This window comes from Chaetomium strumarium, assembly GCF_033439665.1.
Source record: "Chaetomium strumarium strain CBS 333.67 chromosome Unknown B0T15scaffold_4, whole genome shotgun sequence".
Lineage (NCBI taxonomy): Eukaryota > Fungi > Ascomycota > Sordariomycetes > Sordariales > Chaetomiaceae > Chaetomium > Chaetomium strumarium.
Window position 1 is genome coordinate 2,687,687 of NW_026944432.1, and position 12,865 is coordinate 2,700,551.

Sequence of the window (12,865 nt, forward strand, 5' to 3'; positions counted from 1 at the left end):
CGGGAAAATGGCTTCAACTGGAAGTCGGCTGTACTGAATTCGTGGATGACCAACGGCGTGGGCGATACAGAGCACTTGCTGTTTGAGCTCATGGTAGCCAGGGAATTAGCGCGGGAAAAATAGGCTTCAACTGAAGTCTGGTGTACTCTGCTTGTTGGAATTTATAGGCGGTTGATGAGGCAGCGATATACTAAGGGTAGTTTCCGCTATCACAGATACCAGGAACTACTATCACAGCAGGGGCAAGGGAGAGGTCCGCAGACAGGCCCACATGGCTGCATATCTCGCTTATTCACTTGAGTCCGAGCATAATGTATAAATCTGACACCCGTAACTCTACCCATTCTAGAGTTACTCCCAAGCCTGTCCCCCAGCCCCTGATCCTCAACCGTGATGTATCCCCACCCCCCAAAGACACTAGCCACAAAGGAAAAGGTATTTGCTACAGTTTTTGCCTGCTACACAGCTAATAAAGCACGAACCGATCCGCCCGTAAAGCCCGTCCACTAACCCTAGATGGACGACAGAACAGACAAGGGGGGAAAGGGAAAGAAAGCAAGACACATGAAAGACGACAAAGTCCAAGAGCTATATGCAGCAAGTTAGCCGAGCAGCACAGCTCTCCGCCTCGGTACCAAACCGCCGTCCTCAATATGGCATCTCCCCGGGTGCTCGCCCCTTTCCGGTGCCATTGAAGCTTCGCACCGCGGCTCTACTATCCTCGTCCTCCTGCTTCTCGCGGCCGACGCGTCCTGATGGCTCGCTGGGCGATGACAGCGGCGGTTGCTGCCGATGAGGATGCCGCTGTTGCCGATCCCGCTCCCTTGTATTGGCCGGCGCCGGGACGGGGCCACGCGTGGTGGTGTCGACGAAGACGTCGTCGTTATTGTCTGCGGCAGCGACGCCGTACAGAGCCACGCCGTCTACCATCCGTGCCTCCCGTCTCTCGCGCACCGCAGATTGGCTGACCGGTGTTTCTGTGCCGTTGCCGGTTTCACGCTCCGGGATACGCGTCCGGCCGTGGTGCTGGTGATGTGAGCTTGGGGTGGCGGCAGCCGCGCCCTCGCTGAGTCCCGAGCTTGCCCGTTCCAGCGGACCCCAACCCCCCGACGCGCTGCCTGTTGCGCTCCCCTGCGAGGGCAGCGGCCGGCGGTGATAGATGGGGCCGGAGAGGGTGCTCCCGGCGCCTTCGCCGAAGCCGACCAGGCTCGCGCTGCCGTCGTCCGACATGCGGTCGTCGACGCTCTGCGAGGTGAGGTTGTCCATGTCCTCATCCATGGCGTCGGCGTCGACGTCGGCGCCCATGTACCCGCTGGCGCTGGCCGAGTCCATCTCGGTCAGCATGTCCTCGTCGCGATCCTCGTCGCCCAGCGTGGTGCGGTCTTCGCCGCCCACCTCGGTCGTGCTGGTTGTGCGTCCGCCTACGCTTTCCGTCGCGCTGGCCGAGCCGACGGTGCTCACCTTGGTCGCGGCGACTGGTTGTCCGGTGGCGTCGAAGTAGGCCGGCGTGAGGCTCGCGGCTGCGGGTGGGGGGACCGAAGTTGGGTTGAAATGGGGAGACCCTGCATTATGTTGGGTCGGGACTGGGCCCCGCAGCGTCGACACGTTGGATAGGCCGGTCAGCCGGCTGATTCGGTCGGCCCGTTCGGCTTCGAGGCTGGTGGTCGAGGGGCTATGGTGATGGCCTCGGTGATGGAGAGCGCCGCGATGCCCGTCTTTGATGGCGGTGGTGGATAAAGCGGAGAGAGAGGTGGTTGTGCTCGTCGGGGTGCCACTGTTGGAGGCGAGGATCAGATCAGCGGGCCGGCGTTCGCCGGGAATTGTGGAAGTGGGCTGGACGGGAGAAATGCCTGGTCACCGGGGCCAGTCGTGGGTGGACGTTTGACTCACGGAATCTCGGATGGGGTGTCCGGGTGAGATGGTGGTTGCGGGAGGTTAATGAAGGTTGGATGCGCTGTTTGTAGTTGTTGCGACATTGTGTTTATCGTGTTCCTACTTCTCAATTTGATACCACAGCCGTAGACAGTATCAGATCGTTTAAGTAATGCCCAGCGATGCCTGTCGCAGTCTTTGTATTTTAGGCGGAGAGTTCGTTACGGAGAGTCGGGGTTGTTTGTTCTTGGGGCACGATATTCGGTTTCAGGAGGAATGCGCTTGTGCAGGCGATATCAGTTTACGCATAAACTCCTTTGTTACCAAAAAGCAATCCGAGCTCCTGCGATACTGAGTCGGTTGTTTGCACGTGGTGGGCAGATAGCAACGGTTTAGCCAGTCACCGCGTAGCGATACTTGAGGCTAGAGCGGGGATATGACGTCACGTGTCGTTGCGGCGGGGAAGTGTTCCACCTTTGGACCTGGGGAACAGGGTCCCTGTGACAGGGCCCTGTTTGTTCGCGCCTGCTAATGAGGTTAGGGTTACAGTATGCATCAGTGACTAAAAATTAGATCTCAGCCAAACAGCCAACATCCAAATGATCTCGGAAAAAGATGGCGTTGAGAGAACCGATCGTTCTGAGTATTGCCGGGTATACTTGCTAGACTCTCGTATACCGGCATGTCGGAGTGCACACTCGCTCTTCTTCTCACGATCAGACGCCCCCATGCGACGCACAAGCACAACTCAGCTTCCCTTGCTCCCCTCCTAGAGCCATTGCTCCCATCTTTCCTCCTAAGTCACCCTGAGACCGATTCAGACTGACACTGCAGTTAACCTCCTGATTACCAGGCGGCACATCGACCGCTGGGTTCCTATCGAAGAAGTTCACGGGCCTCAGCACCACACGCAGCGTCTCGACGGGCATGACCGGGAAATCCTCGACGCGCGGGATATGGTTGATGCCGAACTGAACCCAGACGACCGGGTCGCCATGCGCTAGGCTGTCCCCGCGGTCGGCCCAGCTGCGCACGCCCGTCCCCCCGCGGCTCTGGTTCGTGTACAGGCCGCCCGCATACAGCTCGCCCTCGGCGTACCGTGTGACGTACACGCTGTGGTCAGCGAACTCGGCGCGCTTGTGGTGGAAGCTGTCCGCGTCGGCCAGAATGGGTTGCATGGGCGGGATGGCGACCTTGTACCCGACCGCCGCGCCGTTGACGGGGTTGCGCACGGCCGGGTTGATGATCTTGAAGGTGCGGTTCTTGCTTGCATCCAGGTCGTACCCGCCCGAGGCGAATACTTCGGTTCTGCGGACCGTATATCCCACGCCGTGCGGGTTGAGATCAGGATCGCGCGGGATGGCGACTGCCTCGTCGTACACGACCGAGTTGCCGTGGCCCGCAACCATGGGATCGATGCGCAGGCTGAAGAAGTGCTGGTGGAAGCCGCCGAGCACGCCCGGATGGACGACGGTGCCGAATGGGTGTGGTGTCTCGGTCAGGTCGAGATCGAGGGCTTGCGTCGACAGGATCCCCGTCGCTCGGGCTTCGTATGCGAGGTCGCCCGCCGTATTGAAGACGAACGACAAGATGTACTCGTAGTTGCTCACCGTCAGGATTGTCTGCAGCACCAGCTCCCGATTCCGCACCACAACGGCGCGGTTGGTCCGGTAGTTTGTGTGTTTCCACAGAATGCCCGCATCCTGCTCATGGACGCATATCACGTTCGGCATATCCACCGGCTTGCCGTGGCTATCGGCCAAGACGCCGCCGATGTAGTAGATGCTGCCCAGACAGTCGCACCCGAGTTGTAGGTTGTTCGCCATGATACCGGCACCAACATCGCCAAGGTCGAAAGCGGCCTTCCGGTGAAACGGATGGCGTGGATCTGCGTAAGGGATGCACATGTCGGAGAGGCTCAGCCGGTAGAAAAGGGGCTTGTTGTCGTAGTGCACGTCGTACAATACCATGCCCTCCCGCTGGTTGAAGCCGACCTTGAAGTCCCATTTCTGCCACCTAATCAGGCGGCCCAGCTCCGAGAAGTTCTCGACGGTGAACGACGCGCCTTCGGGTTGCACAACCCGCAGCGGTTTAAGGTCGGTCCGCAGCGATTGCGACTCGGGAATGTACTCGCTCGCCTTCACGGGTTGCCAAGGTGCAAGGGACTTGACGTTCTCGTCGAGCCCCGTGGGAAGCGTATCGATGCGGATTAGTTCCATCGTGATGGGGTCCACGACCGGCGAAACTGGAAGGGGGAAGGCGTAATGATTGCTATCCGGCTCCGACGGGTTATTGGGGTCACGCATGTACAGGAAACATTGCATAGCGCGCTTCTCGTCGGAGAAGCCGCCTTGCTTGACGCCATCCGACCCTGCCCGGGCATAAGCCAAATATCCCAAGGACCTCAGAACTTGAGCTAGGCGTACCGTAGATCCAAGGATCAGCCACGACCACGGTCCCTTGGGGTAGCCCCAACTTGGCGAGCTCAACTTGGACGGCAGGGTGCGCCAGCAGGGCCTTCTCGACCTCGACGATCTCTTCCCCATCGCCATTAGGATGTTGAAAAGGGCCGAGTTTGGCATTGGCCTCGACCTTGCCAGTAGTCAAGTTCACTACTGCCTCGTGGAGGTTGTGCTACGAACATTCAACATTGTCAGTCAGCTTTTGCTGGCTATCCGTAGGGGCGTACGCAGTGTCAGATGCTTGAACCGACCGTGCCCCGGATGTAATACACCACAAACACTCGCCGATCAATGCTCCTGGGATCATCTCCCCGTCGCTCTGCGGCCAGGTAGGGGACAAGCTCCGCCTTGGCAGGTTCGAGCAGCGTCACGACTTTGAAGTGACATTCAACATTGTTTGGCCAGCACCCCTGGATCAGGCCGGTGCTGTGGGTGATTTCTTGGGCCGTGAGCGGTCCAAGAGGGTGAGCTCTGGGCTGGGCGCCGCTACCAGCAGCGCCGTTCATGCCGTGGTTGTCGTCCACGGGCGCGGATAAGCCCGCCCTCGACCCGGGAACAGCATGCTGCTCGCGGTCAGCTGCAGGGGAGGTGGAGTCTTGGGTGGCAGTCATGGGAGTGTGGTCTTGCGATAATCGGAGCAGTTAAGAGTGTTGCTCTCGGAACCAGGGGCATAAAATTGGTGGAGTGGTAGAAAGGAAGACTGCTCATATGTAAGTGCTACTTTTCTGTCTGCCTATAGGTACTGTCAGGTATGTCAATCTTGGAGGCGCCCTATCCACAGATTCCAGGTTGCTGATGTGAAGCTGTGAACCGTGGGGGCTTACGCGAGGGGTAACCTAGCGATGGGCTCTCGTGGCCGAATTAGATCCATTCAGATGATTCCCCTTGCATCACCTCGTTATCAACCTGGCGCTGCTCCTCCAAACAGTGGGTTGCAAGCCGGCTACCCCGCATCCACATGCATACATTGCAGACGGATGGCATTGGTGGGCGAGATAGCAATCCAGAGGCTAGAGTAGGCACGTGCCCTGGGTATTAGAAGGGACGAGGCAGTCGACGGGACACAGATGCATCACAAAGCTGCAACTACCAGCTCGTGTGTCACCCCATGACCTTGTGATCGCGAGGAGATGGTAACTAAGGTACCTGATTGCATTCAATTCACCCTTTTGATGCTGCCTGTCCCACGAGAACCGATTCTACCTAAGGGCTAAGGCCTTGTCCCGATGCCGTAGATGAAACCACATGTTGTTATCAGTCAATGGTGTCTGTCTTAGCGTGCTCACACTCACTGTCAGAGCTAAGACAATACACTCGAAAAGCAACGATACCTTCACACATTTATGATAAGTGGCGCAAGGAAGAGTCTGCTAGATGCCCTCCGGCAATGGAAATTTCCTGCCCATCCTCCCAGGAAGCCCCGCATGCCCTTGTATCTCGGCCATCAAGTGAAGCTTCCAACCCCTGGGAAACAAGGGATCGTCCCCCTTCCCCCTTCCCGATTTCATCGAACCCCCGAGGGTCTGATCGCACCATTTCTCTCTAATAGTTGCCGAATTTCGCCACCGAAATCAAAACCGAACGCCAACCCCCAAGTCATTGATGCACCCCCAAGTCAGTGACGAACTCCCAAGTCAGTGACGAACTCCCAAGTCAGTGATGAACCGAAAGCATAAATTGCCATGCAAGTGATTAAAGACGTCTGGCAAGAGTAGACAATTCGCCGTTCGGGTGATGCCAAGGGTCTGCTCAGGAGCTCGGCATGCCCGCAGCGGCCCGACTATGGCGGCGGAGAAGGCTGGGCATGTCGCCGTTCTTCAGAGTGGCAATGCAGTTGTCTATCACGCTGCCGTCGCCGATGTTCTGCGCGCGGGTTCTCCGCAGCCAGTACTCGAATGGGCCACCTAATAGTATGTATTGTGTCCCTGGTTAGTCATTGCTTCATGAACTCGCACACTCTTGTGTTGTGTGAAAAGTGTCCAGAAGGAGGGGGGTGGGTGTCTACGCACGGTTCTGAAGGAGAGCGGCACCGAGCTCGGCGCAGCGCTCCGCAGGTGTGTGCTCGCCGTGCATCTCCGTGAAGTGCGTGATCATCTTGGAGATGTCCTTGAGCGGCCACTTGCACGGCGCCGCAGGGGACCGACCGGCTCCGGCCAGTAGGTACTTCGCAGACGAGCAGAGACGGCATTTCCAGAACCCAAGACGCTGCAGGGCTGTGTTGACGCCCTCATCCAATCCATTCACCCCAACTCCGTCCAAGTCGGGCGAAGAAGCCACCCTCATCCTCTTTGCTCCCTTTTCGCTGCCCTCGTTCGCCGGGCGCTTCCCGGTCGTCTGGCTTGGCGCGGCGACGGGACGTCTGACGGGGAGCGTCGCGATGCCGAGTCCTTGAGCCTGGTACTTGCCACTGTTGCTGGCCCCGTTGCCGTGGTATGCCGAAGTGGCCGCTGCGCCATGCGGAGACCGTAAGCGTGCTTGAGCCCTGATCTCTTCAATCCGGTGCTTGCAGTGCCGTATCTGGTGCCCGAGATCGAGGGTGCGCAGCTGCAGCGTGCGAGTCTCCTGGGGATTCAGGTCTGCGTCTTCGAGCTGAGCCTGGCAGTACTCCAGATCGTACTTGTAGGCCAAGATGTCCTCATTCAGCTGGCGCAGATAGATTTCCTCGAGCTCAGAGAACTCATAGTTATGGTGGTAGCCCCGATTTGCTGGCCGCGTCGCAAGCGGCGGCATGTTGTGATTCATTTCACTGTCGCCGTCGTCGTCCTTGCCGTCCTTGCCGTCTCCCGCGGCAGCCTCCACGACAGGCCCGGACTTGGTCACAGCTGGCGGGCTGCTGCTTACCGAAATGGTCTCGTTGCTCGGGCTGCTAGCATCAGCAACGATGCCGGCGGCCACAGTGATACTATTCTGCGGCGCCGAATCTGCGTCTGCTTCCTGCGCAATCTGTCAGCTCCAACTCCTTGGCACGAAGCCCGTTGCCGTATACAATCCATCTTCTGTCGCATAGCTGAAACGCCATTCTACCTCGACTGCCCGCTTGTTTGATTTGCAAACGGTTGGAAACTAAAGTGAAGAGACGCATGGAAGGCGCATTTGCCGAGTTGGAACGAGGCAAGCGGCTAGGAGGATTGTCACTGGGGCGCGGGGACAAAAACATACCATAACTTCTGTTAGAACGGTCGATCTAATTCACGCAAGCGCTGTGATTGTTTTGTGAGAGCATACACTTGGAGTTGATGGAGTTGATTTGATTGAATGACCAGGTTGAAAAGAAGAAGGTGACGAGGGAAAGGAAATCGGCCCTGGATATCCAATAAGTAAGGAAGTAGTGAAGGGAAGGCACCAGATGGAGGAAAACCAGAGATAAAAAAGGGGAGTCATGCAATTCGGTGATAATGACAAAGGAAGGAGGGGAAAGATGGAGACCGGCTTTGTACTTCATCCTTCTTTCTTCTCCCTTTTCCATTTCTCTTGTCTTCTTTTTTTCCGACCTCCTCCCGCTTTTTGATTGGCTTAAGTGCGTTGCCACCTTTCCACTCCAACTCTGGGCGGTTTGATTGGACATTGCTCTGTACTATGAGACGCCATCTACTAAAGAAGTATCTTGGATGCTAGCCTTAGCTCAGAGGGCCAATATGTAGCAAGACAATGTATGCTAACATTGAAAAGATCTAGTACCTAACCTGGAAGGGTGTTGTGTAACATATCTGCGAGATTAGTCGAGGTAGGCATCGCCCTTTCGCACTTTTATTTTGTTTTCTGCCCATGTGATCCGAAGGACCAAACCCTACTTCTTTAACTCCCACGCATTCATAATAAAGAAGAGGTGAACATACCTTATGTTTTACGAGTCCCCGGCGGTTATAAATTGCGGGTCAGAGTGTCTTAGCGCCTGGAGGTGGCAGGTAGAAGAAAAGGGGTGGTATACCTTATTCAGGTACTATTCCAGTTGCGCATAGTACAGGTAGCTGTATTATTCGCCGTCATACGGTTGACGATCCCATCGCACTCAGAGTGTCAGTGTGACTCGGCTAAATTCAGATTTTGGTTCCCTGCTATGCTGACAAGATGCAGTACATGCGGCTGGGAGTTTATCCGATCGCCCAGAGACTGAGCTCTGCGGCCTTGGTTCTGCCATGCTGTCCTATTTGGCTGAAAGTTAAGGACTATGATTTGTTTCGTTTCCCTCTGCTCTTTGTTTGATTTGGGTTTATCACTCAACACAGTCATATATCCTTTCTTTCTTCCCTTAGACTACTTCAACAGGTTTTGTCAGCTGCTAGTCATCCTTTTCGACACACGATGACCGCTGGGTCCAATAGCCGATGCCGCACCCGCAACATTGGGTTAGCCACATTTTCTCTGCTCAATCTTTTACAGGCGTTGGCAGTGGCGAGCCTAAGTCCTCGGCGAAACTGGACCATTTGTTCCAAGAGCATACATGAAGAGCCTTTGCCTTTGCAACAAGAGCAGCAAGCCTGTCCAATCCCAAGTGACTGGGCTCCTTGGTCGCCCCGCCCGTCCTGTGTCCAGCCGAGTCACGAGTATGATTCCGAGCCAACTGACTGTCTTTTTACCTTTCCGACCTTCCGGGGCAACCAGGGGATCAGCCTGATAACCACACCTCATATCGCGGCGAGCATTGTCGATACACTTGACGATTCGCGCGCGTCGGCCGGGCTCAGACCAAACCACTCGAACTTGAGACAGGAGCGGGAAAATAAGACGGCAGCGTATGAAATTCGAGACCTGCCAGGCCGCGGAAAGGGGCTTGTAGCAAAGCGAAGGTTTGCCAGGCATGAAACTATCATGGTCGGCTTCCCTGTTTTGATTGTCAGATTGGACTTCATCAACGAAGATCGCTATAGCCGGCGGCAAAAACAAACCATGATGGAGAGAAGTGTGAAGCAGCTTCCTCAGGGGCAGCAGGAGGCTGTTCTGGCGCTGCAACGGAACACAGGCGGAGAACCAATCCTGGACACCCTCCGCACCAACGGTTTTGGCATCGAGATCGGGGGAGCCCAGCATCTCGCATTGTTCACAGAAGGTTCGGTAAGTAGATATCTAGTATATGGTCTCCACGAATGCGGTAGTTGAGCAACGACGGAGGTAAAAACGTCCTGCGCTGACACAACGTCTCGGTTGCATCGCAGAGAGTCAATCATAACTGCCGCCCCAAGTATGCAACAGGAATCCCCATGTGCCCAACCCTAGCAGCAGATGCTGCTTGCAACTTGTCCATATCACGGCGATGACTGACTTTTTACGGATGATAGTGCCTTCTGGCGCTATATTAACAGCAAGATGGCGATGGAAGTTGTGGCGCTCCGAGATATCCGACCCGGCGAGGAAATCGCACACAGCTGTAAGAGTTCCCTCCCGTGCACAAACAAAATGATGGCTCATTAGACCAGACGCACCTCTCGGATACACTTATGCGGAGCGCAAGGCTGTGCTTCAGGCATGGGGCTTTCGCTGTACATGCGCTTTGTGCTCAGCACCCCGCGAGGAGAGGGAACTCTCGGACAGCCGGCGAGAACGAATACTTGAAATTCACCAGACCTTGGGTCAGGCGTCGGGGCTAAGGGATCGTCGGGTTGACGAGCTTGTACTCGAGGCAACCAGGCTGGTTGAGTTGGAAGAGCTTCATCCGCAGCTTGTTGAGTACTATCAGCAGTTTGCGAAAGCGTATCTAATGACCGGCAACCTTCGACGAGCGCGCGAGTTCATCGCTGAGGCTGACAAGATGTGGCAGTTGTATGGAGGTGAGGAACATGAAAACGTGGATGGTATGCGAGAGTTATGGCGCATATTAGAGGAGGTAGAAGCGGATGCTTTAGACTCTTAGACTCTTATTAGACTCTTAGAAGCTACGATGAAAAAGACGATGTCGTCAGAGACGAATGTTCTAAGAGGGAGGACAGAACTGAACTTGGCCAAGCAATTCGCCGGAGAGGAGGACAAATTCATTTTTATGGAGGACAGTTATTAAAATTCATGGCGCATCGTGTACCACATCGTCACTAACACTGCGAGTCAGGAGCGGGACACTCTTCGCTGTTCTCTGCCTTGCAGGCCCGAGTAGACTTACCACAGTCCCATTCGCCGGCGTATTTGTTCACCGACGTCGACGGTCGACGCTGGCAAGGAATCTCCGAAGGAGAGATTATCTCTTCTGACAACATAATACGAGTTGTGGAGGAATTGGATAAGAAGAATAGAAAACAATAAAGTTGGAAACAGAACCAAGGAAAGAAGGAGAGAGGGCGAGAGCCAGAAAAATCTCAAGACTCTCACCACCACACCCCTGTCGGGCCTGTTACGGGAAGGGCGGAAGCTCCGGTACGAAAGCCGATTTCCAGGGGGTTCACTTCGGTCGGTCAGTCGGCCGGACTGGCAGGTGTACGGAGAACCGGCAAATCAGTTCTGGCTTGGAATTGGACTCAGGGCCCCAGAGGTAGGACAGTACCAATCTGGTAGTTACCGTACTATGTTGCTCCCTACTCTAATAAGTACCCAAAGTACCTCAGGTAAGTAAGACACCCATGGCAACGAACAGAATCACTCAAGTATGTACCAACCATCCGCCGCCAGCGAATATGTTCTATACCCCTGATCTTCATCGACTCTATTGATAGCGCTGTTCAAGGGCTAAAGCAGGGCGGTGAATGATGGCTTGACAAGTTACCTTAACAGACACACTGACACTCTATGTCCAAGCCCCACGCCATCTGTCATCGAACTGACCAAAGACGACCTCTGACCATTGGTGTCTGTGATCGGTGTTGCCGCAGTACCTCTCCGGTCGAACCCTGCTGCTGACAGCCTGACCCTCGACATTTTCGCATGAATGTAGAACATGATCCTATGATCCCTATCCACAAACCCTCAAGTTTGGTGACTTGTAAGCTGTCAAGCCGCTACTGCGTTGTTCGCGATGGCGACGGGCTCCGAGTTCATAATTTCTTTTCAGGTTGGTATCGAGCTGGCAGACCGACACAGTAAGACGAGAACGCGGCCGTTCGTCATGCGGAGGACATGGAGCGTAGCGACTCCGCCCCCGCCATGTCAGCCATCGGAGCCGGGGGAGTGGATCCAGTCTGACATCTTCCGACCCGAATGTTCGGGCTGGAAGCCCAAGAAGAGCGCGCTAAAAATAACCCCTGCTCGTATTTCCTCAGCTTTTCCTACGCTAATAATGGGCTTACCAGTGCATGTTCACCCCGACTTTGCAGTCAGTGTGTTCGTGTCGACGCCGCGCTCGCAGCCACAGACACTGACTTGGACTCGGCCCTTTGTTGTGATAGGGTCTACCGCTTGCTATTACGTACAGTGCTGGACCATGCGCCAATCGTGCCGGGAGCGGAATAACTCGCTCTACTGCAGCGTCCGCCTGATTTCTCGTGTTACCCCAACCCAACGTTTTGTGGCTTGCCCCGATTTGGAGTTGTCAAGACGCTGGCTCTCTCGTATCGTCGCCCAGTCAAGGGATTCGTGGACCGACTCGAGTGACGATGAGCATGATGGCGATGCTGCCGGTCAGCCTCCGCCATGTGTGCTCCGCCGGAACGGCTGCTGGGTGAGTCTCGTGGTGAAGACGTAGACGGTCAGGAGCCCGAAGTGTGAAGCTCTTTGATCCCAGGTATAAGATGGCTTAAGGATCACGTCTCTCCGACCTCTTCTGAATCATCATCACAACATCCAGCACTCACATCACAACATCACTCACACTCAACCGCACTCAACCACACAAACGCATCAACGCCGCAGAGCCTATCCCAGCAACAAAACCAACCAACAACACATTCAAAATGAAGTACTTCGCTGCCGCCCTCCTCCTCGCCACCAGCGCCTTCGCCGCTCCCTCCGTCTCTGAGAAGCGCACGGAGGCGTGCCAGTTCGGCAACTACCAGTGCAGCAAGTCCGGCACGGGCATCGAGGTATGCGACATCACCGGCACGTGGGTGAGCGTGGGCGACTGCCCCAAGGGCACCGCCTGCGAGGACCTGCCCCAGAACGGCTACGAGCTGCCCTTCTGCACCGCCAACACGCCCAAGGTGGCCGCCCGCAACGGCCGCGTCCCGAGCCCCGGCGACAAGTGCCAGACCCCCGGCCAGTACCAGTGCTTTGGCGCCTACGCCATCCAGGTCTGCGACACCCAGAACGTGCTGCAGAAGGTCGGCGACTGCCCCCCGAAGTCGAACTGCCAGTATATCAACGGCATTCCCTTCTGCGTTGCCAGCGTCTAAAGCGCGGCACTTGGGATGACTTGAGTTGTTGGGGTCAATGATTGATGATCGGGGTTTGGAATTGAGATGAATCATGTTCAGCACAGCAGGATGGATGGATGGATGGATGCATTGACTGTGTTCTCTTCGTTTCACTCCTTTGAAGCATGGCTTTCTTATTGGGCTTGGCGTTCCTGATGATAGAAGGGGATGATCAGCATAGATAATGAGCTGGAATACGATATTCATATGCCCGGGCGAGTACTAGACTACCTGTCTCATGTCTGCGGTGAATTGATGACA

General features: G+C 55.8%; 4 protein-coding genes across 4 annotated transcripts; 2 read left to right on the forward strand and 2 right to left on the reverse strand.

Moving 5' to 3' along the window:
* Positions 1-648: 648 nt before the first annotated feature.
* Positions 649-4,840, reverse strand: B0T15DRAFT_397629 (amine oxidase-like protein; the record flags this gene model as incomplete). Its single annotated transcript, XM_062864914.1, has 5 exons — positions 649-1,774; positions 1,891-1,998; positions 2,608-4,243; positions 4,299-4,506; positions 4,586-4,840. The coding sequence occupies 5 exons, from the start codon at positions 4,838-4,840 to the stop codon at positions 649-651; spliced, it is 3,333 nt and encodes a 1,110-aa protein (XP_062721642.1).
* A 1,130-nt stretch (positions 4,841-5,970) lies between these two features.
* Positions 5,971-7,778, reverse strand: B0T15DRAFT_533658 (uncharacterized protein). The gene is made up of 3 exons (XM_062869376.1): positions 7,494-7,778; positions 6,344-7,268; positions 5,971-6,238 (listed from the first exon to the last, which is right to left on the reverse strand). The coding sequence occupies exons 1-3, from the start codon at positions 7,494-7,496 to the stop codon at positions 6,084-6,086; spliced, it is 1,083 nt and encodes a 360-aa protein (XP_062721643.1). The 5' UTR covers positions 7,497-7,778; the 3' UTR covers positions 5,971-6,083.
* Positions 7,779-8,395: 617 nt separating this feature from the next.
* Positions 8,396-10,416, forward strand: B0T15DRAFT_533659 (uncharacterized protein). The gene is made up of 4 exons (XM_062869377.1): positions 8,396-9,386; positions 9,488-9,513; positions 9,611-9,699; positions 9,749-10,416. The coding sequence occupies exons 1-4, from the start codon at positions 8,637-8,639 to the stop codon at positions 10,180-10,182; spliced, it is 1,299 nt and encodes a 432-aa protein (XP_062721644.1). The 5' UTR covers positions 8,396-8,636; the 3' UTR covers positions 10,183-10,416.
* Positions 10,417-12,145: 1,729 nt separating this feature from the next.
* On the forward strand, positions 12,146-12,583 carry B0T15DRAFT_511738 (uncharacterized protein; the record flags this gene model as incomplete). The annotated part of the gene is made up of 1 exon (XM_062867929.1): positions 12,146-12,583. One exon carries the CDS (start codon positions 12,146-12,148, stop codon positions 12,581-12,583), a length of 438 nt encoding a protein of 145 aa, XP_062721645.1.
* Positions 12,584-12,865: the final 282 nt, after the last annotated feature.